The sequence below is a fragment of the Melospiza georgiana genome, chromosome 2, assembly GCF_028018845.1.
Source record: "Melospiza georgiana isolate bMelGeo1 chromosome 2, bMelGeo1.pri, whole genome shotgun sequence".
Taxonomy (NCBI): Eukaryota; Metazoa; Chordata; class Aves; order Passeriformes; family Passerellidae; genus Melospiza; species Melospiza georgiana.
Window position 1 is genome coordinate 74949775 of NC_080431.1, and position 27834 is coordinate 74977608.

The 27834-nt window shown below is 36.6% G+C and overlaps 1 protein-coding gene across 6 annotated transcripts in view; it reads right to left on the reverse strand.

Annotated features, from left to right (window-relative positions):
* The window catches only part of PICALM (phosphatidylinositol binding clathrin assembly protein), a 65941-nt gene that overhangs the window by 17140 nt on the left and 20967 nt on the right, over positions 1 to 27834 (reverse strand). For 3 of the 6 annotated variants that reach the window (XM_058044867.1, XM_058044873.1, XM_058044863.1), the window contains exons 2-14: positions 23343 to 23485; positions 21111 to 21186; positions 19780 to 19882; positions 17377 to 17470; positions 16767 to 16878; positions 15298 to 15404; positions 14366 to 14407; positions 13565 to 13650; positions 12230 to 12353; positions 11758 to 11894; positions 9330 to 9430; positions 4395 to 4544; positions 2550 to 2630 (exon numbers count right to left, since the gene is read on the reverse strand). In XM_058044867.1, the coding sequence (XP_057900850.1) occupies positions 2550 to 2630; positions 4395 to 4544; positions 9330 to 9430; positions 11758 to 11894; positions 12230 to 12353; positions 13565 to 13650; positions 14366 to 14407; positions 15298 to 15404; positions 16767 to 16878; positions 17377 to 17470; positions 19780 to 19882; positions 21111 to 21186; positions 23343 to 23485 (1356 nt within the window). The remainder of the gene's footprint in view (positions 1 to 2549; positions 2631 to 4394; positions 4545 to 9329; positions 9431 to 11757; positions 11895 to 12229; positions 12354 to 13564; positions 13651 to 14365; positions 14408 to 15297; positions 15405 to 16766; positions 16879 to 17376; positions 17471 to 19779; positions 19883 to 21110; positions 21187 to 23342; positions 23486 to 27834) is intronic. The other 3 variants (XM_058044879.1, XM_058044878.1, XM_058044877.1) reach the window with 2 other exon arrangements.

The window sequence follows — 27834 nt, forward strand, 5'->3', positions numbered from 1 at the left end:
ACAAGTCAAATAAGTATCTCAGCACTGCAGAAATACAAGAAATACCTCAAAAGTCCAGATTACACCCTGACACTGAGCAGTTTGTTTGGTCTTTATTCGAAGTTACTCATCCAAAGAAAGATTTTGTCTAAAAAACTGAACAGACAGGCCATAAAAGACAGTCCCCTTGCAATTACTTCATCTCTGGACACCTTCCTTATTCTTTTACCATACGTTTACAATAAAATTACTGAGGAAAAAGTCACCATGCTTCTCCAGGAAAAGAAGCTGGCTAGTGTGGAATCTGTTTCAGGATTATTTGACTGAAGATGATTCCTCTGTGGTTTATATTAATCCAGCAATTCTTTCAGATACAACTGGAGTAAGATCCAAACCATCCCAAGATGCCTGAACTACTAATGCCTCTGATAAGACACACCTAATACAAATAATTTTCATAGCTCTTAGTTACTTGTGGACACACATTTTGCAGTTGACCATGTTTTTCAGTCAAATTTCTAGAAATTATGGCAAGATATTGGGAAGTACAGTCACATTTCAGCTCCTAGTGCTGTCTAAACTTACTCCCTTTGTATTCCATGTGTCTGTAGTGTTCTACAAATACACAATTATTTTTCACACTGAAACACTGAAACACTGAAAATTTACTGCAGCATGAAGCACTGCATATGATGTTCAGCAGCATAAGTCGATAATTCAGTAATAAAGAAGGTAATGGCCATTTGTTTGTAGTATTTTTAAATGTTATATATGATCACACACAAGCCCGTGCATGTGCAACACCTTGGTATTCAGGCAACAACAGAAGTAATCATTGCTTTATATAAAAAGCACCAAACAAAAAAAAAAAAAAAAAAAAAACAAAAAAACAAAAAAAAAAAAAAAAAAGGCAATGCCACCTTGAAAATTAGCTCTTTTGGTTTCTAACAAAAAGTATGATGCCATGGAGAAATGAAAGGATCAAGGATCTCAACTACTTCAGCAGTAAAACACTGCAGTGGGCAAAAATGACTGACAAAGAAAACTTCTTGGATTTCGTTTTGCTTGGTGGGACAGCACATCATTTCAATTTTACCGTTTGTCTGAAATAAGTCACATTTCGCCTAAAAGAATTAGTAACTACAGGATGTTATTCTTGAACATAAGTTTCAGAGAAAAAAAAAAAGCAAATTTGGATTATCTGTTTCTTTTTGTCTCAAAGGAACATAAGACTCTTAACTTCATCACTAATATTTAGACAATGTAATTTTCATTAAAAATAAATCAAAGTAAACTGCATACAGCAAAACATGGGAAGCAGTCATGTGGGAAAAGAGAGAGTAAATCAACAAACCAAAATGAGTATCTTTATGACATGTATACCATCAAGTTGTTACAAGCCATTTCAGAGACTCTGAACTTCAGATGGGAATTCCTTTGATGGGATGTCCTGCAACTCTTAAAACCGTGCCTGTACCAATAGAAAACTTGACTTATAATAGCTCGTATTTTGCTTTAGCAATCAGCCTCAACCAAAACAAGCTGAGTTTCCTTCTCTCACATTTTAGAAGTTTCAAGTTTTATGAAACTAAGACGAGACCATCTCCTAGACAAAACAATACACAGGGCTCCTTTGAATCAGCCCCTGAGAAAAATCAAATCCTACTCTTGATATCAACCACCAACTCAGGGCAATTTGTTTAACAAGGACATTTTGAAAGGTGCAAAGGTCAGTATTTTAATGAAGCTTCTTTGAGCATCAAGATTTGACAGAAACTAATAATCCTGGTTTTTTTAATAAGGAACAAAGGGAACACAGTAATTTGTAGGATTTAACTTCTGCAATATGACACTCTCTGATTTTTATGCAAAGATACTAAACCAAAATGTGACTTTATGGGGCTTTTAAGACCTAAGCCTTCCACAAACCATTTACTGAAGGTATGTCTAAGCCTTGCACTGCAGCAATGTTTACACACTCTGCTCAACCTGGTTTGGACAGATTATAACCTGTCACAGCTCATAGTCTCTCTAGCAATTATCAGGATGGTGTTCCACAATCAGCACCAGTATGGGGTTACTACACAGACATGACACAGCTGCACAAATGACTAGCCAGTACTTCAGCGCAGCAGAGACCTCTTTCTCCTGTTCTGTTGTAAAGTTTAACACTGGTTTAGTGCACTGTTTAAGAGCAATATATCCACAAAATTGCCATAAGCAGCAAAAACATCCCAATCCCTTTATCTTTAAAACAATGAGGTAGAGCAAGATGAGAAGCTACTTATAAACATGCATGTCTTTTGTGTTGTATGCAGCAACAAGTGAACTACGAGAGATCCTGAAATGGGGAGATACTCATTTCATGTCTAGGCTAAATAAGCCTTAGTTTGGCAGAAACTGAAAAAAATTCATACCATTTGAGACCACACACCTGGCACAAGCACATGAATTCTAGCTGGAGCCACTACAACAAGGCACTTCTGTAGTCAGCAACATGCCCACTAGTTCTAGGCACACAACACATTCAAACTTCTGTGTTTGTGGTAAGGCTGTATCCCATTACCTACCTCCAAATAGACCAGCTACAGAAGAAGGCTCATTGCGGAAATGAGAAGCGTTAGGATAAGCTTGAGGACCACAAAAAGAATCTGATAAGGAGTATCACACAAGAGAGAAAGCCAGGAAAGGAGAAGAGGGAGAGTTACAGAAAGAGAACCAAGATACACTGCTATTCAAAACTTTAATTTCACATCAGTCTATAAACTCACATATAGTCTAATAACATAGAACCAATGGAATGAAATCAATACACATCAGACAGACGGTAAGAAACAAGTTTACACAATCTCTAACACAAAAGGGGAAAGCACGGTTTCCAAGGAACAGCTATATTAGGATCTTTTGTTTTCCAATCAAATGCCACGTTTTACACCCTTGGAAGAAATGAGTGTAAAAGCTTCAAAAGGCATTTTTCTTATACCTGAAGTATATTCATATTTGCTTGCCACAAAGGGATTTAGTTGAGTAAATGGATTGTAATGATCTAAAGAACCAGAAAGAGTTATTTTAAATCCACATTCACATTATTGTAGCACCTTGATCATGCTACAGCTAAAACTGCATCTACATGTCCCACATGAATCTGTCAGGAGGCCACCCTCTGTCTCTAGATATATCCTGAGAGCAGAGACACTGGAAGGGAATGCAATATCAACACCACCCATTTCCAGTGACTTCAGAGCAGTCATGTGATAAATACTGCAAGGACCAGCAAGCACCACAAAAGCCCACCAGGGTCCTTGTTCACAGCTCTGCATTGCTGCAGCTTTTCATGTGACTGCAGAGCAAGTTAGACAGAGAAAACTAACCTGACTAAATAACTATCCTATAAAAAAAAACCCAGCTGTATTTCAAACAATCATTCTATATTTACATGAACCATAACAATTTCACTGAAGCATGGAAAAGACAGATTATCACACAGCAGTACCAACTAAAGGTATTTTACATAAAAAGATATATTTATCTTTCCTGTTTTGTCTTTCCAATAAAGACAAACAGGCTAGGAAACTAATTATTAAGTTGACAAAGTATAGGTAGTATGAATATCTTTAAAGAGATAATCCTTTTGTTTTACCTCTGTTAACAAGTAGCAGAGGTATTAATAACCCCTCTTTGTTCTAATAGTCTGTATTTGTCTTTGACCAATTCTAGTGAGGTTCAACCAGCATAAATACAGCCTGTGATGTACAACTGTCTTTAAACTTGCTTTGTTTAACAGAACTGACATGTAATGGAGTGATTTTTTCCTCTATGAAAACAAACTAAATCTTCCTGTACCAACACAAATGTTGGAAGGATTTCTAGTGAGACAGCCATGCTGAACCATCTCCAAAGTAAAATATGAACACCTTTTAATGGGTGAGTTATTAGTTTATTGTCCCATAGGTATTGCCCCATAGTCTGAGTAGATTATGCATCAATATGTGCATGATTTTAACAGCTTTGTTAGTGACTACATGACTGGGGCAAAACCATCAACTATTAAAAAAATCAGAAAAGACTCCTTTGTTTAAAAAGAGCATTTCAACCTGAGGAAGAAAGTAACAGCATTTTCTTTTCCTTCTCAGGCATATGCAGCATTTCACCTTACAATTCCCAAGTACAAGAGACTGTAAAACTGCACTCAAGCAACTGCTCTGTTTCTTTACATCAGGTTAGAATCCCATCTAGGCAGCCAAGAAAGGATTTTAACACCATTTTCATTGTAGAGCTACTAAATCAAATTCTAACATCGCATAAAACCAGCCCCAAATGACCAGCTTTTATTTTCTGAAAAGCTGCAAAAATATATTTTAGAAACTAAAATAATGTTAAAATTTTTAGGAAATTAGTTTAAAATGGTACTTTACCAACAAATATTTCATGTGTGGGTGTCCTACTGGTGAAAGTAGATACATCAGAAGACACAGACAGATGAGCAGCATCGTTAGTTTTTGTAAGGAAAGGATTTAGGTTTGGAATGGCATCATCAACACTATCAACAGTAGCAGAAAAAGGATCTGTTCAATTCCAGAGAGCAAGAGAAAGAAGAAAAGGGAGACGGATTTAGTTTTCTCCTGACATCTCTAAGCTTGGGATGACCCAGCTATTGATCTCACTTTCAAGTTGTCAAGGACTGCAGATACTAGCTAATAATTTCCTCTTTTTTAATTATTAAATCAATAGCACCAACTTATAAACTGTGCTTCTTCCTGAATGTGTTTTAGACTGAAACTAACTATGTTATTCCTCTTTAAACACCATCACTTTTTGTTTCTCCCAGTCTTGTCCGGACATTTGCAACAAAGTCTCTGGAGCAGAGGACGCCTGTCAGCACTACAGAACCCAAGGTGCTACGAGAGGATTCAATGCAGCAACATCTCCAAGATAACTTAAAAAACCTGAACAAAACCAACTGAGATGAGCTTCTCTTTCTCCAAATTGTGTTTAGGGGTTTTTCTGTTACTGAGCATCACAAAATTTTCAAGAGCTATGATTATACCAAGGTAACATACAGGACATAAGCACTTTCCTTGGTACCTGGGGCATCAGGAACAGCAGCTTGTTGTGGGTATGCTGTTACCTGCAAGCAAGCAAAGGACTGCTCTGCTTTTACAGACAACAGACCCTAAGCCATAATAAGGAAAATGTTCCTTACTAAAAAATTGTCAGACTTTATTGGAATGATGGAAACATGGATCTATACATGTGGCTTCCCAAGGCACATAGTTTCAGGGTTTCCTGAGAATGGATGGAGTTGCCAAGCTCAAGTATTCCTGTAATTCAGAATGTGACAGATAAACAGGATACAGAAGGCAGCTATAACACTTGTTGACCGAAGGAGCTGTGGTTTAGCTGTCTGGTTTCAGAGCCCATGAACCCTTGACGGAAAACTCAAGAACTCACTAGGTGAGATCAGCAAAGGTTGTACCTGGCCCTACTACTTATCACTGTGCCTGAAGTGCAGCTTGATCTTCTAGAAAAAGCCACTAGAGAGAAATTTCTGAATAATAATTACAGTAAAGATGTGCTAAATACTTCACTTCCTGGCCTTTTTTTTTTTATTTTTAACCTAGCCAGTTTATGCATTTATCCATAACTCTTGTAAATACTATCATGATGCATGTAGCAGTTTTGAAGTGGAAGTTATTTTCTCTCCCCGAATCTCACTTGCTGAATCTTAGCTCTAAGTCCCACACAGCTTCATAATGTGCTCATAATGTGTAGAAAAGTCCTAATGGAAACAAAATAACTACATTATTCTTTGCAGGCTTAAAGCATGCTTTGATTTGCTGCAAGCTCAAGGTATGTTATTGGGTTAGATCTGACTTTTCCCCAAATTGCTTGGCTATGTTGCAAGAACAAGTCAAATACCTTAAAAGACCTTTTCCTAAATCATTCAGTCAGCAAAATGACAGTGTCCAACACTGAATAAAAGATTAGTAGAAAAAACTGATATGATATTTGTAATATATAACACAAATACAAAACTACATATTGTCTCATGTAGGTTTTATATACAGGATATGCCAATCAGCCAGCTGCCTGAAGCTGAGTCCTTGTTTCAGCTACTCCTTAAAACTGCTTTCTGCTTTGAATCTCATTTTAAAAGATGTAGAACAAACAAATCTGTCAATAAAAATGGGGCAGATTATCTGTTCATCAGCTCCTCTTTGCTCTTTCCATTGCTACTTTGCGTTCTGCTTATTTTATTGGTTTTCTTTATATATATTATGTAAGTGGAAAAAATTCAAACAGATGGGTCAAAATGTTCATTTCCACACTGATACATCTGTTTTGCTTTTGAAGTTTAGGTACAAATTGACAGCTGGCAAATGTACCAGAAATAGCTGGAATGATCTCCAAAGAATCCCAATAACTAGTGCAGATAAAACAATATGGAAGAAATTAATAAGCACAAGTTTTTAACTGTATTTGTCTGAATCTACCATCCACTAAAATTATTTTACACATGCACTCATCCAGAAAATAACCAAAAATTACTTTCTGTTCCCAATTCCCAAGGTTGTATATGGAACTTCCTGTGTTTTGACTAGTTAAAACAATATAATCCAACTTTAGATTATCAAGGTTTTCTCAGAAATTTAACCCTTTCTCAGATTCTTTGCTTGTCTACTCTATTCTAACTCTAGCCAGCATGTCCAATCTTGTCCAAGTCTCAGAACTCGCAAATGCTAGTAACAAAAGTTACCAAAAATTAATTTGGTTTCATATCCTAATTTATATCCTTCTATATTCAAGTTTTAGAAATTGCTGTCACTTCTGACAGCAAGACCTCAATGTTTCTAAAGCCCAATTTCATCCTTGAATACAAATGGCATCTGTTTATGGCAATGGAATCACTCTGCACCAGCATGCCATCATTAGGCATTAATGATTTAAGTGCATTTAAAAGAGTAGTTTGAAATTTGCAAATTTCTACCTTTAAGTTATCCAATTAGAAGTATTTTGTCGAAAAAAAACAGTGACAAATGATTTTCAATGGCATCTTTTACAGTTGAAATAGGTAAACTGAAAACATACAATCACAGAACCCATTCCCCAGGAGTTTAACCTTGTTAGTTTTTACATTTTTGGAGCACAAAACTAAAGGCAGCAACCCAAAAAGAACACTTCTGTAACAATTTATTGTTTTATTACACACCTAAGACCTTCTGCATAAAATTTTTAACAGTAACTGATTTTGGCTGATCTGATACTCTTCTCAAAGACACCATATACACCAAATACAAAGATCATCATGTCAGAAAATTACCTAAGGGAGGGATGCTGTGCAGTGGTTAGAGCACAGGACTGGAACTAGTTCAGGTTTCATTCTTGGCTCTGCCACTGACTTGCCGTATGACCTCAGACAAGTCAGTTAACTGCTCAGATTTCCCCATCTGTAAAATGTGGAAAGCACTTCTTATCTACCTCACCTGCGTGAAGTGAGTGTTTATGTCTGTAAAGCTGAAGAGTTGGGGATTTCTTGATGAAAGGTAACACAAAAAACGGTGATCCCAGAATTTTAGCCTAAAACTTTAGAAGACAATCCAAAATCTTCACAGTTAAGTCTTATAAGTATTTAGAAATGTGTCAATAGTAAGCAGAAATATCAATGACTAGTACTGAAGACTCATACCACAAGCAACACAACATTGAACAGACTTTCAGGCTCAACTTTCAGGTTCATGAAGAAATGCTGAATTGTGATGTGACCTTTGAGAGGCAAACAGCTCACCCCTTTTATATCTCACACATGAAACAAACAGGACAAGCTGAAACAGAAGGTATTGGGCAGAAAGCAATCAAGATGAGCCAAACCATTTTTCTCCATTTCTAAACTCTAAGCCTATCATAGCACTGAAATTTGTATGCCTAACTCCATACACTCCTCACTACATCTTTCTCCAAAGATGCTTTTCTCAGCAGAACTAAAGAACAAGTAAACTACTAATTTATTTTAGAAGCTGCCACATATATTTAGTAGTGCCTTCCTCACTCAAAATTGTGTTATTTCCCTACAAACAAATGTGAGAAGTATAGAAAACAAAGTACACAGCAAAAAGTAAATAGGAAAGCAGAATACATACACAGCTTATTATGAAGATACATTAGATAGCTGGAAAGATGTTAAGAAGAGCTATAGCTCATAAAACTAAACAGGGAAGTAAAAATTTAGAACATGGTTGTTCTGATGCCTATGAAACCTCCTGAAGCAGCAATTCCCAATTTTCCGCATCATAAAATAAAACATTTTTGCAAGCATCTAGTTTAGTAAAAAATAATCTGGAAATAGCCACATAGTTCAGGAGTTTACTATTTTATTAAGCATCATTTATGTAGAAAAATAAAGCAACACTACCTCCCTCTCCCTCTGTCATAAAGCTCTTTAATCCTCCACCAGTATAACCAACAGCTATATCGGCAATGTAATACTGTATATGAATTATTCTGGAACACTGCAAAGCAGCCAAGAACTTTGAGAAAACATCAAAATGCTCCAGCACTCAAACCAATCTTGAAGGAAAATTCATGACTTTCTAGAACTCTCTCTCTTGATCCCTTGGTTTGAGAACTTGACTGCACCAATAAGATCATTTCAACTTATTCAGTCCATCCTAGAAACCGGGCAGAATGAAAATTTGGATGTTCCAGAGCACACTTCAGAGGGAAGAAGGTAAATTTTGTCTCTTTACTTGAGAGATTCAACCACAGCTTTTTGCTGATTTGCTATTGTAGTTAAATGAAATATAGCAGAGAATTTAATAAGTCAGAGAAGCCTTATTATTATTATTTTGATAACTAACTCTTGCCTTTCCTTCTATGCACAGTTGTCACAAGTGCCTCCTTTCAGGCTTTATCCAAGTTCTGCATTACCATCACCAGCAAGTTTGATTTAATAGTACACAAAATTTAGAATATGTATTAAAACGATTTTGCATTCAGGTTTCTGTTTGCAGCACAGTCTACCTCTTAGACATCTTCACTGAACTGACTTCTGAATGCTAAATTTCTGCAGCTGGCTATGTGAACCTTGAAGAGAGCAGTTATGAGGCTGGCAGATCTCATCAACAATTAAAGTAACTTTGCTAATAAGAACACATATGAAAAAATTTGGAATCACCACACACTGCTATATTATTTTAATGTATACACATATTTTACTTTTTATCATCCCTTTATTCACTTGTAATGTCTTAAGATCTCTCTCTTTAAGGAAGCAATAGCCCCCAGACTAGGGGCAACATGTACAGGAACATGGCCATGGCAATTAGAACCTTAATCCAACTCAGAATTCTTACCTCCCCAGGTACTTCCTACTTGTGGAGCAGCTGATATAGGATGTACAGACGGATGAAAAGTTGGCTGCAAATCAAGCAGATCATTTGGCAGCTTTGAAGTGCTACAAAGATAAATTAATACAACTGTTTGAACTACATCACAGTTTCAATATAAGCAAATACTAGCCACTGTCAACAGTAATGAAACCTTTGTTACAAAATGGTTATTACAAAATGGATAAAATTGAGCCAAAATCAGAAGGGCTGGTGAGCTCCATGTTTTTAATTCTGTAAAAAAGTGTTAATTTAGCAAGGTAAGTTTTATGTTATACCAAGGGGCTTTTGTCAAATCAAAGCTGTCCAAGAAAAAGACAGGTGTCTTAACAGTCCAATGCCAGGCTAGGAGATGTTATATTCAGAACTCTTCATCAACTTTTAAAGTCCACCTCATGAAAACTCTATAATACAACAACAAAAAAAAAACAAGACAAAATCAATTCTAATGGGCTGCACCACCAAACTACTACTCTAAATTCCACAACTCTGATCTTTCCACTACAATCACTGCTGAGAAACTACATCACAACCATGAACTATTAAATTGCTTTGGGGAAAGCAAAATCTACGAGGCCTTGAAACACTTGATCACACATCAGGCATGTGAATGAAAACATATTTAAATGCACATTTTAGACCATTCAAAATCAAATTGAGAACTTATAACATCACATGGAAATTAAGAGTGAAGGCTTATATACAACTTGTGCATAAATTTAAAGAGTCAGACAAGAACAGTAAAATTCATCCTCTTGCAGAGAGTTCATTTCACACTTTAAATAAGTCTTGGGAAAAAAGAAAAGAAAGAAAAAAAAAAAAAAAGAGTACTGGTCTTCTCCCAGAAACTTTTAGAACATGAAATAAACCCAAATCTGCACATATGTCTTCTACTACGCACAGAAGCTGAATCACTGTGACATCCAAACATCTCTCTAAATGAGACAGCACAAGAGTTTAATGGCCAGTAGTGACATCCTAGATCTCTGTATATTTTCTTGCTCACCCAATCACTTGTGGTATTGCATGATTCATTTCAGCAGTGATTGAAATCACATTTTTCCACTACTGCTCCTATTAAAAAGCAGCATGGTCTGGCACTGCCCTGTAATGTGAGCAGCTGAACAAAGATAATTTTCAAGGTAAAGCTTGTTCAAGATAATGACAGGGATTAACCAGACACATTGCATTTAATAGCAAGCCACTGAACTTCTGACCCAGCATATCCCCATGATGGCAACTCCTGCTTCAAAATCTGTTCTTTGCTCATAGCATTCATTCTGCCAGCAAGGAAATTTGAACAAGAAAACTAGCATTTGGGGTTTTTTTTACAAGAAAACACTCTTGTCCTCACTATGCAGCATTTCTGTCTGTTTAAAGGAGATTTATCAGATGTTTCTATGTGTCAGACCTCTTCAGAAGCAAGATCAGATACTCAAGTTCAAAGCACACACCCATTTCAAGTTTTCTGGTCTCTAAAAAGCAATTTAAAAAAAAAAATCTTTTTACCAGGAAGTCTTTCAGTTACTAACACTGACAGATTCTCCAGCTTCTTCTATGTGACTCAGCTATTTACCGCATATTTGGTGTCAAGTAACTTCCTACAACAGCTTTTTAATGGGAAAGAAAGCTGTCAAAAGAGCAGCAGATTCTTATGTGAGCTCCAACAGAACAACTACACAATCCCTTCAGGTTTAGGATCAGGCTCAAAGCAAAAAATATGACTTCAGAGCATGGATTCCTTCTACACTGATAAAAGCACTGTACCTTCCGCTGCTGCTTAGTTTGACAGGTATTTTACAGAATGAACATCACACACTTGCTCATACCAACAGCTCCTGTTAGTGCAAGAGTACTCACTGCATGCTAATCCTGATCTTTGACTTTCTTTGCAGGTCCTTGCAGAAATGTTCCAGATACAACACAAGACTGCAAAACCTGCCTCTCATTTCAAACCCTGTTTCAGGCTTTTCTTTTTCTGAAAAACTAGACAGAATATTTGCCACTCTACCTTTAAAGATCTAGAAATGCATTTTCTTTATGACCTCTCAAACAGAATTTTTATTTGACTTTTCTCAAATTTACTTGTAATGCTCCCTGGGGATAAAGTATGTGTGTTTTACAGTTCCAGCCGTCTGGCTTATGGACTAATAACAGCTACAAGGGCTGTCAGCCGGTAGTTTATACCAGAAACTTCTGCAAACAGATGAGAACATAGTTTTATGTTATTTATTACAAAAGGCTATTTTTCATCAGCTTCACTATGATTTCTTATCGCATTGCTAATGTACTCTACACCCAACCCATCTTGTGCAATATACAAATATACACTCTGTGGCACAAGTGTAGAGGAAACCCTTGCTGCAGCACATCTCCAGTGGAGGATTCAGCATACCTGTTAGAGGAGCTAGGGGTAGAAAAAATATCAATGGCTGGTGTAGTCATTATGCTTCCTGCTGCAGTTGACACGGGAGAAGCTGCTGTGGTTAAAGAGGTATGAGGCTTCTTTGCAAGCTCTTTTAGACGTTGCTCCTGTTGGGAAAATGAGCTGGTATAAGAAATCTGAACATTTGTGTGTATGACATTGGAGGTAAATAAAGCAGAAGTAAAGAATCATTTATTCAACACACTAGTGTTAGCCACTTGTAATTACAAGAGTCAGTGGTGCCACAAATGCTTCAGAAAACTAACAAACCCTCCACAAGCTGTACCATCTAAGTACACACAATTCTACTTCCAGCACTTTGCCAACAGTACATGTTAAGTATTAATAACTCTGTTTTCCCCTTTGCTTTTATAAGAATCCTAATAAGCTATCAAAAAGAACACAGGAAAAGTATTTTCAATTAAAAATTCTGTATGCTTACCTTTAAAGCTTTTAAGAGAGCCTGCTCTTCCTCTAACGCAGCTTGTTTTTCCCTTTCATCCACTTTCGTGAGGGACAGGCCAGTGCTTGCAAGGGAAGAGACTGCATTGGAAAGGGTGGTAGCCCTAAAGTCATTGGACAGGAGAAAAGCTGGCTGTTAAAACACAACACGTGACAGCGGCGTCTGAAGAACACTTCACTCGTACCCACCCAGTCTCCTTCTGAGCTCGCCGTAACATTGGCCAGATCTTACACTGCACAAGTGAAAAGTTTACATAACACACATCATATGAAATGCAAAATTAAAAATGCCCAGAAATCTTGCAGTCCACTCCACTGGCTTTTGGATTTTCCACCTTAAATGCTTCCCTCCAAATTGCATCACAAAATTCACATTTAAAGCCTTTTCCCTTCTCCTGTTTGTCTAAAATGACAATATTTGTAGGCACACAGCAATCTCCAATCATCTGGGCTCCATTTCAAATTGTTGTTAATTTAACAGGCTTAGTGAACAAACTATCAATGCTTTTAATATATCCCAAAAGAAATTTTTCATTTATCATGTTCAACAATATGCAAAAAGATTTAAAACAAATACTTAACTTTTAACAGAGTAATCTTAAAAAAGAAGCAAATATTCTAAAATTAGTGCCCTAACAAAATAGTGCCCTAATAGTCACTGCCATAATGAACTCATAAAATATTAGTGCTTCAGTTTTTGAACATGCAATAAAGAAATGCTATTTAATTTTACAAGTCTTACCCTCAAGATTATGCTTTGTTAAATTGGAACAATGAAATTTGTCATGCAGAGGGGACTTCTCTGTATTGCCTGTTGTATTTCGGAAAGCACTCACAATAATTTAATGCCTTACACCATATGCATTATGGCTTTCACTTCCAATTACTTTCAAAATTCATTCTTAATGTAAGGACTTCCTGGAAGTATTTCCTTGCTTTTGACAAAACAGGGATTAAAGCTGAGATGTAGAAGTCTAAGGACATCTTCTGCATACCTTGCAGAAGTCTAATTATTAACATAAAAAGAACCTTTCCAGGTAGTACATGAAAGAAACTTAGATTCTCTTCAGAAGTTCAGGATCCAATGCTAGAAGTGTAAGTAGGGATGCTAGAGGAGGCCCTTACAGGTCCTTAGATTATAGTTCTGCTGACCTGGAAGAAGCTGTTTTAAGATATGACAACTTTCTAATCCATCATTCCTCATACAGTGCCTTTAAGGGAGCCTCCTCACATCTTAATTTACAATGAAATTGAAAAAAAAAACTTATTTAACACTCAATTTGACAATTGTCCAAAAGGACAAGTGTATAAGCACCTGCTTGCAGCTGTGGAATCTTTGATTTTCTTCCCCTCTAGAGAAGCTAAATGCTGTTCCAAAGCATCAAGAAGGCTACTCGGTGCCTGCAAAGAGAGATATTGGGGAATACATCTGAAGAAACCAATAGTTTAAATATTTTCAGAGAATGCAACTGTAGGGCAACCGGTACAACAGCTCTGAATACTTTTAGCCCCTCTTGTCATTCTGTACATATTTAATGACTTCAAGTATAAGGTGCTGTATTCTATTCACTACATTATTCCATCATAATCATTTATCAGCAAGGACTGAAATAAGTCAAGAAATGTTAAAACTAACAGCTAGGAAACAGCAGGCAGATAATCAGAAGCAGTCAGTGTTTTAAGAGACACTAAGAAGGAAATGGTACCTAAAGTAATTTCTTTGTGCATGTTCTGCAAGCCTTCACATTAACTTCACATTAACTTCAATAGGCATATAGCCAAAAGCAAGGCTGCTAGAAACCACAGCTTCGTAATATCATGTAAGACTTTCATTATGTGACCTCACAGATATAAACTTTGTCTTCAAGCATGATGGAAATAAGGTTATCTTAAAATTCAATTAGAGAATGACAGAAATGTTATACATTTTTTACAACAGGATCACTGAATATAAAAGCTAGGCTCTGACAGAGCCTGGATTTAATCACAGACTTAGAGATAAGTTGGTGACAACATATACAGTAATGCCTAAGTGAGTACCATAACGGCATTTCTGATCATGCAACCCTAGAAATACACATACATGCACTGGCAAACACATAATAGATTTATCTACCTGTGAGAGATCTGGTATGTCTCCTCTGTCAATTCCAACTTGCTGTAATAAAACAAACGAGCTTCAGAACCTGTTTTTTTGTTGTTTTTTTTTAAGGCAGAGATACTCAGAAAGTAAACAACATTAACATGAAGTAATGCAAAAAGCACAAACTTGTTCAATATAAATTTTCAATCTCCAGAGTCTGTACTCTGTAATGGTTGGCTGTCATAAATTCTTGTTAAATGTGTACACATTGAAGTAGGTGTGTTACAGAGATATTCAACAGATAGAAGCTCAGAAACACGAGAGCAAGATCCCAGTGTTTTAGAAACTGAAGAAGTTTGCCTGTCTCACAATTTACGTGGCAAACTCTCAGACCTACTGACACACAGGGTATATTTGATGAAACAAAGCATCAATGAAGTTTTGTAAAGAAACATTTTTCTAAAATGCAGATGAAATTTAGGATGTTTGCAGCAGGACATATACTGTTACAACAGAAAGATCAGCAAAAAATCTTGAAGAAATTCCATGTTCTTCTGTTTGCCTCAGTTGCCTATTTCTGAAGCTGGTATTTTATCTAAAACTTCTGGTAGAATTGTGGGTTTTAAACTAGAATACAGCTAGAATCATAGAAAGCAGATCACCCTGAGTTCCTTTGTTAAAAGTAAGTCTATTTTTCAAAGAAAGCTCGCAAGTATTCCATAACCAAGGAATTTTTAAAATGCACATTAATAAACTCTCCTCAGCAAAAGATAAACCAATAAGCACTCCACAGCCAGGTTTTCCAACACAGTCCTCAAATGAACTAACACCAGGGTAGAGATGAACAAGATGACCCTTGAGAGAATAGCAATTAAGCAAGGAGGAAAAAGCACCTGTTTTATGATAAAATAAGCACTTTACAAGCTGCTTCAAATAAACAGCTAAATTGATCAGCTCAAGTTTACCTCTGCAACTTTAAGGAACTCTGAGATCCGTGTCATTCTAGTGAGGAACTTCTTATATATATCAAGGCCTTCTTTGCATTGGTTCTTTTTCATATCAAAGTATTTTTCTAGAAACAGTAAGAATATTTGCATTAAATTAGAAATCAAGATTTGCAAAGGATATGCAAAGTAAAAGCATATAAACCAAGACAAACAGAAAATACCTGCTGATCTGTTATTATGACAACTGCAGAAGTCACTATGCCTAACTTGCACCAAATGACAAAAGCTCTGTCAAATGTGAGCCACTGCTTCCATGCATGAAATTACACCTTACCTTGCAGGTAACTAGATACCACGAAAGCAGAACCACCTTGAAGAGGACAATCAAGTTAAAGAATAAGTCACTCAAGGAAATGTAAATTCATCTTCTTGGGAAGAAGAACAAACAAACAAAAAAAGGGCAGTTTTACAATCTGGCAGTCAAATACCTACTCTATTCCAGTGGCCAGCTATCAGGCAAGATTTTGATCTCTGACAAACTGATGCCTCTTACTATGGTCTGGGGCAGTGAAGTAAAACCGATTAGAAAACAACAGTGCTGAAAGCAAGAGCGTCCCACTCCTCCTTCAAAAAGCCCTTTCAAGGGCCTGCTGCTTCTTTTTTACTAAGCTTCACTCAAAGCATAAGTAGAAAGCAAGTGCATATTACTTCTTACCAAGGGAAAGGAAGCTGACAGGGGCGTCATACTGGAAGACTGACTGACTTCAGATTGTCCCTTACTGACTTATTCTGGATTTTACTTTTCATTTTGCAAGCACTGGGTAATGACAGCAATCAGGAGCTTCATTTAATCACAGCATATAACAAAATCAAGTAAATCGACTGATTACTTTCAACTTAATTCTTTCCTAAATTTAGGAAAATTTATCTCCAGTATGTGCACGTGAAAGGGACTTAACTCTGAATTTTTAGTTCTCCTTAATATATAATATATGCTCTAGGAACATAAGATAACCAATCATGGAAACAAAGCAACATTGACGTTTCAACAGCCAAGCAATCACTGATCTTGTGACTGCAGATTTGCAACTGACCATAATTGATTCCTTTACTAGGAAACACAAACTGTTTCTTAAGAAAATTCCCAACCAACATCAATATTATAATTCAGGTTTGTCATGCAGTTTGATAAGACAAAATTAAAAAAAAAAACAAACCCAAACCAATGCACACAAAAATCCCCAACAGAGCAGTGCAAGAAAAAAAATTAGGTGAATAAAATCTTGGATGGACTTTGCTTTCAGATTTTACCTAGCCCTGAGTACAAAGCAATGTCAAATGCAACTGCACAGACAAACACTGGAAATAACAGCAAAATTTTGATATTTCACAGTAAGACTGTTTCAGTTTCTCAAGAGAGCAGCTCTTGTGAATCATTTACTGAGTTCCCCCCACAGCTGAGCATTGCAGGGAGCAGTTATACCTACCCAAGAGGTTAATAATCCCTTCGTTATATGCCGCGAACAGTCTAATGGCATCTTTGAAGAGGAGCATGAAGGCAGCATTAATTACACCATTTGTAAGTTCATTGCTATTAACCTAGGAAGACCAGAGAAAAAATTAATTGAACTGGATTGATCTCTTACTGGAAAACTTCTAGTTAAACTTCAGCACATTGTCTCAAGACAGGCTTTCCTGTCATCTCACTGGCTGATTGCAGAAAGTAACATCATAACTAACCAACAGCTCTCTCATCACAGAATTAAGTCAAATCATTTTGGCAGACATTTTTGTTAAACAGAGCTAATGTTAACTAACATAACTAAAAGACAGAGGGCATAAATAATCAGCTTTTCAACAAACAAGCAACTCTTACATAAGGTACACAATAAAAACACAGTCATTTAGCACAAAGCATTCTCTCCAGTGAGCATTGTATCTATTTTTTCTTGGGGGTACACCAATGAACAAAATGATTTGTGCTCTTTAAGCTGTGCAGATAATATGGAACCAAGTGCAAGACATTTAATCTTAACCTATTTTACATGTTTGTACAAGTTGACTGTATGTTAGAAGTGTATATGCTGCTAAACTTACATTAAAGTCAAGAAGTGCATCCATTTGATTTTGTATAATTGGTACAGTTTTTAAGAGTTTTTCCGTGCTCATTGTTCTCATCACTCCATCAGCCCTGTTGTCAGGAAAAAAAAAAAACCACAAAGAAAATTCTTCACATGAATTTTGAAAGCCATTGTTAGTAAGAAATGACAGAAAATATAGCAGGTCATCAGAGAAACCATTTAAGTCTTTGCCACACAAAGCCATCCTTGTGGTGTTTAGGAGTGGTGCCTAGCCAATGTTACCATAATAACTGCAGCACAGAAAAACAATTACTTATTTGGTCAAAATCTGACTTCAAGCAGAATTTTTGCTCAGAGAAAATGAAACTAATAGTGTTTAGAAATACAGGAGAGCTACAATGCATCAGGTAACAAGAAAAAAATTTCCAAAGATTATTTTTGAAGCAATTTTTAACGTCTTCTTTTTTCCAATCATTCAATTATTATTTTGTATCAGTTTGGATTCTTTTCAACGTAAAGAGGTAAGAAAGAATAAAAAAACGCAGCAGTATGTTTTTCAAGCTTTTTTAGAAAGATTCTACAGACTACATGAAATTTCCCTTTAATGGCTGACCACCAATATTTGGTTGTTTATTAATTGCTCAGATTGAATGTACTAAGATTGGCTGCACATTTGAAAAACTCATCAAATTAATACCAAAAATATCCAAGAAAAGCAACAGCTGAGGAAGAGACTAAATCCCCTCAGTGACATGAAACAACTGCTTTCTGTAAGACAAATCAGACAGCCTTGCAGCTCATCAGCATGCACAGAGCAAACCAAATGCTTCTGCAAGTGCAAATCTCATCGTGCATCTTCACAGAACAGTTTGTGGCTGTTCTCCAGGCTGGCAAGCAGTGGGGAGCATGCTGCTTCCAGTTCTCTACTTGTGCTGTATATTTACTGCTAACAGCAAACAGCAAATGTAAGAAACTGAATGGGGCAGAGCATGGGTGTGAGGGCCCTGAGAAAAATGGAGTAGGAAAGGCAGATTGCTGCTATCAGAACAGTTATTCCTACTGCTCACAGAAGCACATCCAGGCACATGGTGCAGGCTAAATAATTAATCTCATTAGACCTAAAACACCTGATAAAACAATGGTGTATCTCTTCAGAGCAGCTGCCGCCACCTTACCACATACAAATCTTAAGCATGGAAAATACTGTTTTGTGTTGTTGGCAATCCAAGTAACTCTAAAGGCAGAATGAGCAAAAGGAGCCAAAGAATCCTCCTTTTACTCTACCATCACACTTCAAACAAAAATGGATCCTACAGTCTTAGGAGGCAGAAGGGACTTGGACAGTGTTCTGAGGCCCACTACAAATGCCTTGACAACCTTAATGCAAAATACCATTTGACAGCCCATCACTACAATTAATTCATTCAATAGTATTAAATTCAGATTTCTGGGGGTTTAACATTAAGCTTTTAGTTTCAATATAAATTCACCTATATGGATAATATATGATTTAGATTGGAGTGTCCTATATATACATATATATATACATATACACACATACATACACATATATATATATACACACATATACATACACACACATATATATATATAGGACATCCAAATCTACAACTAGTATTATGCTTTTAAACCTTCAAAAGCACCATATAAAAAGATAATGGACAAAGATGGAAAGACTCAACTACCTGTAATTGGTACGTTTTCTCCAGCCTTCCCAAAGAAGAGCTCCAGATTAATTCCATCATTCACCATAACATGTAATTTACCAAACCACTGGTGCTCTGCACTGTGTTATTTTATATGTAAACAGGTACTTAATCTCAAAATAACTCCTCTTAAATGAGCACACTTTCCAGGGAAAATTTGAATTCCTGTCAACCAACTCAGGATAGCATCTGCTGTAAGGTACTGTTAAAAGTACAAATTTACACTACCTTCAAAAGGTAGTAAACTTCACACAGATATTTTGTGACAGAACAGACAAACACCAGGAAGGACTGAAAGGTTTTTTCACCTGTCATTTAAGCCTTCCAGAGCTACAAGCACAAATAAATTGCATGGTCCGCTATAATACATAAAAGGCAGAGTACATAATCTATTGTGAAAGATTTGTTAAAACTTCTACTTTTTTATGTAGACTTCCACGCATACTATCTTTCATTCCTTTATATTAAACTGCTGATGTTTAAAGATAAAAAATTACAACAACTGAAGTAAAAAACTTTTTGCTATATACACTTTCAGGCTGTTGGACCTTGGAGTATTATGGGAAATATTCAAAAGAGAAAAGGAGTCATTATTGTCTGTATTAAGCCAGAGCTAACGACGATATTTTTCACTAGAATTACAGGACATACAATAACACCTCAAGATCAGTAGAACAAAATGCAGTCCTTACCCTCTTTTTACTTTTGTGAAGTCAAAAGCCACTTGTCTATAGGAAACTGCCTTTTCATTCAAATACCTGCTATACCGCCTGATAAACGTTGACATGTCATAACCTAAAAAATAAGTTTCAGGGGTTTATTACTTACCTAATCAAAGAACAAGAATGTTATTCAAAATAAAGTGCAAACTATTAGCACAAGACAGCTCCATTGACTAGGGAAAACTGTGCAAAAATATAGTCTGAAAATAACTGTGTACGTCACTGTATTCACCATGTAAATCAAACAGACAATACCACAAATATCTAGACAACCTCAAGTATGTTAAAGTTTACACTTCACTTCCTAAGGAAATCACTTCCACAAGCAAATTGAAGTAATTTTTATGCAAGTTCTTTTATATTACAATAGACATTGCTATCAAAGAAATTAAATGATGCATTCACAAAGGCATTCACATCAGCTCGGCAACACATTGTCTCATTTGCAACTGAACAGAAAAAAAGGCTTTGATGGAAACACCACACTATGACAGAAATTCTTCTCTGTTAAGATAGCAGTGATGGGAAATATTTTGATTAACTGTCAATCTAGGGGTATAGACTAAGAAGATCTGTTCATAGTCTATGCTGAGACCATAGAAGTTAAAACTCCAAAAAATGACAATTTGGTAGAGCCTTGGTTATAAGTGAGAAGGTTTCTGTCCTCAGGCAATCACTTTGGCTGCCTGTTCTAGCACACCTGTGGCAAAGATCAGAACTATGTAAGAAGCAGTAGACAAAGTAAGGAACCATCTTAGGAGAAAAAACAATGCCAGCTACAGGTATGGTCAGAACTGCACTGAACTGCAGCATAACAGTTTGGAAGACTATTTCAGTTGAAAAATCTGAACCAGAGAAACAGATATTTGCCCACTGGATTAGTCTCAAAGATAAATGGAATAGTCTTTGATCAATTTTCCAAAAATGTAATTTTAATTTTATTTAGATACGGTTCTTGTCTCACTGATATGATGTAAGTACATATGATGAATTTTTAAAAATTTAATAATCAAAATTGTCTCATTTGGAGATGTCTATCTCTACAGAAATAAGAGGGATACTGAGATTCATATGTCTAACGAAGTCAGAAGCCTTTAAGTATGCCTGTAAGAAAAGATTCAACATGGTCCTCCGGCACACAGCTCCTGCCACACCATGACAGTGCTTTATTTAAGGAATGCAGCCTGGGGTAAAATGGACAGAAAAGTTACTTCCTAAATGACAGGGTTCATTAGAGTAAGCAAGTTGTCTTTGCTGTTCCTCAGCACATTACTAAATTTAATGAATAAAAGACACCTTACCTTGCAATCCACTTTTGTCTAGGAAATTGCTCAAATTAAACAATGTGTTTCTGGATGCCAAATACTGGATAAAACGCTAGACAAAAGAGAAAAAATTGAATACTTTCACTGTGTTACCAAGGAGAAGGAATTGCAGTAACAACACTAGAAACTTTTTATCCAGGTTACAAAATTCCGCTTTTATGCCTTAAGACTGACTTCAAATCTGGAAACTATTACAAAACCAGCTAAGCTATCAAAGTAAGCTAGTTATTTTTTATGCATAAATCTCTGAAAAAATCCAAGTAGCATTTTGTATGAAGGCCTCATTTCATTGGAGTTTATTTTAAACTAGAATATGGAACTCTGAACTTCTGAAAAAAATCCCTTCAAATACATTCTCATTTTACATGCTCATAGTTGATTCACTGACTTCAATTTTATAACAATTGATTTAATAATGCTAATTAGTAAAGTCATCTTTGCTCAGCATACAATTGCAATGGTACTTTAGCTTAAACATGAATATAGGTGATGGAAATGTTAGTTGGCTTATAAATCAAATATCAAACATAACAATTAATGTAAAGCATTAACACTGTATCACAATACTTCTTATAACACTTAATTACAAATTATGTTTCACAAGGTGAAGGATGCCATTTTCATCTTGTAAAGACACATTTAAGATTGCTGACACAATAGGAAAAAAAACTTGTACAGAGCTGCTACAAAAATAAGCCAATCATTCAGTTGCAAGAACCATTTTGACAAAAGACAAAAGCAGTGTTGATTAGTGTAACATGTAGCACTTCATTACTTTTACTAGCATACATAAGTTACATAGAAAAAAGACTGGAGAAGAGTAAAGGCACTCAGTATCTAGTTGTAAAGGAATTAAAGTTGAAGGCAGCATCCCTGGAGGTATTTAAAAGACACACAGATGTGGCATTTGGGGATATGGGTTAGTGATGGGCTTGCAGTGCTGGGTTAGCAGCTGGACTTGATTTTAAAGGTCCTTTGCAATCTAGATGGTGCTATAATCTGTTTGCACTCTCGTCCAAGTACTACTTCCAACTGTAAAACATTTCATTTTGAGCAGCAATCTTACCCTCAAAACTCTTGTAATATACTTGACAAGCAAAATTTGTTTGTAAATTCATAAATATTCTTAATGCAAAGTATTTCAGCCAGTGGTCCCATGAAATACTTTTAATCGCTATGAACTATTTTGGTATCAGTTTAAAATTAATATGACTCAAATTGCAAGGTGTTTTGAAAAGTGTCAATTATCCCAATGAAAAAGTTTAAGCTTCAAGCCAACAACAGAAGTTTGCCCTCTTGTGGCTTAGTTAGCTTCACAGAATAGATTTTCACCCAGACCAGCAATAACCTGCAAGTGAAACCAGTATATGTATAAAAACTTAACCTCCCTCTCCAACCCACACAAGTCAGTCAGAGGAAGCAGTTCCTCTGAATGCAAACTCAAATGAAAAATGTTGGTAATTTGCTAAAAGGATCTTAATTCCAAAGTTCATATAGCTTACCTTATTCTGCAGCAAAAAGGAATGTTTACAAACATTTTCTAAGAAGATCTTGGAAATATTTTTTTTTGGTTTTTTAAAGACAAAACATTCATGCTGCTGCTATGCTTGGCTTGGTATTCCAAACAATAAGGGCCCATAGGAATTAAAACTGTGAGACAAAACAGGTTTATTCCTTTTTGTGTAACTTGGGGTTATGTTTGTTAAACTGTTCAACTGTTAATAGCTTGGTGTTATTTCACCCTGTCCTAGGGTGACCCTCAAAGCCAACTCATAGGCACACATTTTTTTTCTTTGTAAAAAATTAGGGTGTGATGGTAGAAATTACTTTAGAATGAAGTTATCAAGGAGAAAAAACCATAGAGTTAGCTACAGCATGAAGGCAAAACTGCTTCCATTTTCAGCTTGTAGAATCCCATGTGAGTTAGCTTTTCATGGGTTTTTTCTCTTTCATCATTAGAATATGAAGACAGGATAAAAGCACCCTCAGCACTTGGGACATTTACTTTTTACACTAGAATTGCACACTTCAAAGTAGAAACAATGGAAACAAACAGAAAATGAGACTTGTGTTCATTCAGAGTAGGATCCAAAAAGGCAAACTTGAAGATTGTCTTACAAAAAAAAAACTACTGGAAGCATTTAGGTGGCATTTACAGGAATGAGGGACTGCAACTGTTCTCAAAATAATACATCACTTTTGTATTACCTCATTTCCATACACCATTAGATGATGGGTTGTGATAAGAGATTTGAAGACCACTACCCAGCTACTGTTGGTAGTTCTTTCAAATAAACTATCTGCCAGTTGTGGGATGTTCACATTCATCTCATTTGTGCACTGGATTAAATCTGCAATACAAAAATTTCTGTTGTTATTATCAGTTCTGTAAAGGAAGATCAGTAATGCTCCCTAAAAAAATCAGTATATTCATTTTCTGTAGTAATATTTTTTATGAAAACTGAGGGGCTTTCCAGCAAAATAAACATCAAAAAGTAGCATGGCTCTGGTCTATCAGAACTTAATGATACAAAGCTCACTCTGCTCACTGCCAAGACTCAACTGCTTTTGCAGCTGCCTTAGAAGTACCATAATGATTTACACTATCTCTGACTAACAACTCTCAGCTTTCAAACACCTAAAGCATTAAATAGCAAAATAATTATTACATGGTACCATTTAATTAAGTTTTACTGGAAGATTATGACTAGAATTAACTGTAATCTCAGATTTCTGGCTTCTTAATGGATCAGTAAATACTTTCCAGCACTGGTTCAAAGTGAGTAATACAAGATTCAAATACTAGTCTTGATAAAATGCAATCAACACCTTCAAAAGGGCAGAGGAAATGTTGAGTGGAAAAAGTAGCCCATAGCAACAATGCCAGAAACTGACAGATTCATTTAGTTCAAACAAAGTTGGATCATTAACCAAAAGGATGGTTAGGAGCCCAGGACCTGAGGTTGGCTAACTAAAACAAAGCTTTCCAATCTCTGTTCAACCTGGACTACTGTCCTACCTGTGTAAACATGGGGAGCTACACTTTCAGTACAACCAACAGAACAACGTCCCATCATCCAGTAACTTATTCCCAAAGGCCAGTGATGGCTTAAGATCACGACACTGCATTGACAAATACAACAGAAACAACTATATGATAATACAGCTCGCTAATATTTAATATGAAGCGTAACTTAATGCAACATAGCAGTGATTAAATTTTTCTACCATTACCACTCCAAAAATAAACCAGCAAATTTCACTGAAAATGACAGCCCTGTCAAAGGCTGTAGCTCAATAAAAATCAAGACTTCAGAATGTCCTGTGCCTTCCTGACTAAGGACTACCAAGGCATACTGGAAAAACCATTTAATCTGAAGGCAAACATTTCACTTTTGAAGACAGTTTTATATCTTCCTATGAACAATCATCCACCTTGAAGGACTCCTGAAAGACAGGACCTTCCTTCAGCCAGAGCAGCAGGTAAGCACAGCTACCACACACTCTGAACTAGTATGGTCAGAACTGGAAAAGCTGCTATTTACATGTTTAAGTATTAAAGGAAGCAAGCAGGAAATGATTTCCACATTCATAAATGTAATGAGATAAACATTCTTTTATCTACAAGTAAAATTGTGATGACTACAGGCATTCACGACCTCATTTCTAAGTCACGGTTATCTATTACTGGATGATGATTTGGGGCTGTTAAGACAATGCCAGGATATTACTCAGCAAGAGATGTGCTCTGAACTGGATCATCAAAACCAAGCCCTGCAGCTTCTTCACCTTCAGGTCTTCCCTCCTAAATAATAACACAAGCAGTTTTGTGCAAGGCTATCTGGCAGGAACATACATTAAATACAAAGGTACACACATCACTGGATGTCAAGTGATACATTTTGGCATAAGAGGTGCAAGTGCATATTAGAAAGTGAGAATTTCTATACTTAAATGCAACATCTGCCAGCAAATCAACAGTAATAAAAAATACAAAAGAAGAGGTGGCACGTGAAAATTCACTATCTAAAAACATTAAAAAACCCCACCCAAAATAAATATCCAGCATAGACTATATTTTGTGCTGGGAGAAATGGTTTCTGAAATGCCACTGAACTTTGGAATCATTATCTGTTGCAGTGTACAAAAGAAAACAGGCTCTGTAACCCTCAGAAAATGGTCCCTCACAGGACTGATGAGTGTTTCTGTGAAAAGCATATGAATGAACCTGGGGGGCTCAGGGGCAGAGGGAAAGTGCCAGCACATTATGAGGAACCGGTGACCAACTGGGAGAGAACACAGGCAAGAAGCAAAGTACAGAGGCAACTCCAGCCTCCAGTGGAAGTAAATTTGCCAATGCAAACATGGGAGTCACTACAATACTACAGTTACTACAAACTAAATTTAGTAAAACATGGAATTTCTCCCTCTCCAAAACACAGACTGAACAGATGCACAACAATCTGGTATGTATTAATACCTCAAAGTACCTAAACCATACACATCTCAGAAAAGTTCCATCACTCTGAAATTTATTTTCAGAGTATTTTCATAAGCAATGCTAAATAGGTAAAGAAATATTTGCACAGTTACACCCAAATTAGAACAGCAATTTTTGTGCTAACTATACTATAAGCAGCATAGTACAGACAGCAGAAGATGGTATCCTTCATCCCACACTCCTGCACTACATCCCACACTACATATACAGTGTTCCTATTTATCCTATTCCCACAAACACCCTTCATTAAAGGAGAGGAACAAATATATAGTTATTTTCACATCCTACACTTAACACAACTTGTCTCACACCCACCTATGAAAACACTAGCTATGTGTTTGGAAACCTAAGGGCCCCCAAGCAACAAATCTCTAGACTGCTACTTACTGGAAATGCTACAAGCAATACCACAGGCAGGTGTATAACCAAAGGATACAGCACTGAGGGGAACAGCTTTCATCTTAGAGCACGAATAGAAACAAACAAAATCATCAAGAAAACAAAGGATAACCCTTGGTAAAAGAGTGATCCCTGTTTCATTGATCATCTTGTCATGGGAGTCAGGGAGAAAGATTTAATAGTTACTCCCATCAATACTACAGAAAGGAAAATCACTTTATGTGTCAATCTTCTGCATTAAGGCCAGAATACCTCACAGCAGAAAAATAAATACTCTCCTGGGAAATAAGCCACCTAAAATCACAGAATTCTGCAATTCTAAAATCTGTTAAAACTTTCACAGTAAGAGACACACAGCATACAGATGTTAGATAACAAAAGGCATTCCTTATTTCAAAGAAGGCAGCAATTAGCAACAAGAATCTTAAGCTTGCAGCTGGCTGGGAGACTTATTTGAGGGAAGCTTAGACAGCATCAAGTGCACAGTCATATCCATGGATGTGGCTGGGGACAGCCAAGGGAAAAGCTGCCAGGTTGCCCAGGGTGTAAAGCACTTGTTGCAATGCACAAGAAGTGGTTAAGGAGGTGAGTTTATTCCATCAGCAAAACACAAGGCTGGAGGCAGAGAGGGCGAATATAAAGACTGCCTTCAATCGGGTATTTCTTGGAGGTTCACAAAAAAAGGATGAAAAGCAAAATAAAATGGTCAGGCACCAGAGCCTGTAAACAGACCGACCTATTAATGTTCAGCATGGTTTAAAAGCTGGGGTTCATTACAAAACCTGAGATCCCTTCCAATCAAAAGCAATTTACAAATCTATGCAACATCTACAGAACGAGAAAATAAAGGCAACAAAAACAGAGAAGTGGCTCACAAAGTAAGTTGAAGTTGGAAAGAGTAGTCCAGCAGGTATTCCTAAAATCAAAAACCTTAGACTTATGTGACTGACAAAACATGCTTTGAGAACACCACTTACCTACCTACAGTATCAAATTTTGGCAGAGGTTTCAGAGGCAAAACTAGATTTTCCAAGAAAACACTTGTAGTTTGTTTTTAAATAGTGTTTAGATTTTATTTTTGTTGTAACAGTTAAAGCTTTCACCACCAAGTGACTTTCACATAATTCAGTTCTGTTTGGGTCTCTTTCCACCAAAGCAAGGGTTTTGCAAGGAATCATAACAAAGGTCTGGCCAACAGACGTTTCAGCAACATTTGAAGATTTGCAATTGCACCTGTACCAAAGCAAGCATATTGCCTAACCCTGTTCAAGTTAACTACTGCAAAACATGCAGTACCATACTTACTGTACAATACTCAGGCTTAGAAAAAATTATGTACTTGCAACTCCCAACCAAGAGTTCTACAGCCTTTCAACCGTTCAGTCTTCATTACAGGAAAGAGCCAAGTGATTCATTGCCTTCTGCTATTCATAGTTATCAGGTGAAACAAGTATAAAGGTGCAAAGTAGAATAAAAGCAGAACAAGATTGAAGATTCCTACACTAGAGGAGGCAATCACCTACACAAAGCAGTGACTACAAGGCTATGATGATAAAGAATTCTGTCTACTCCAGATTAGGCATGTAGATCTGGATTAGCCAATCCATGGCAAGAGATCATGAGTCTTGACCCATGGCAAACATGAGGAAGGTCAGGCTGGATAATAAAGCACCAAAGGCATGTGTCCCAAATCACCCCAAAGAATGCATGTGCTTTCAGCATGTGCCTGTGCCCTAACGCCTTGTGCAGCACCTCGCTCTGCACCAGGCAGCCTGCTAAGACAAAATTATAAAAAACTGG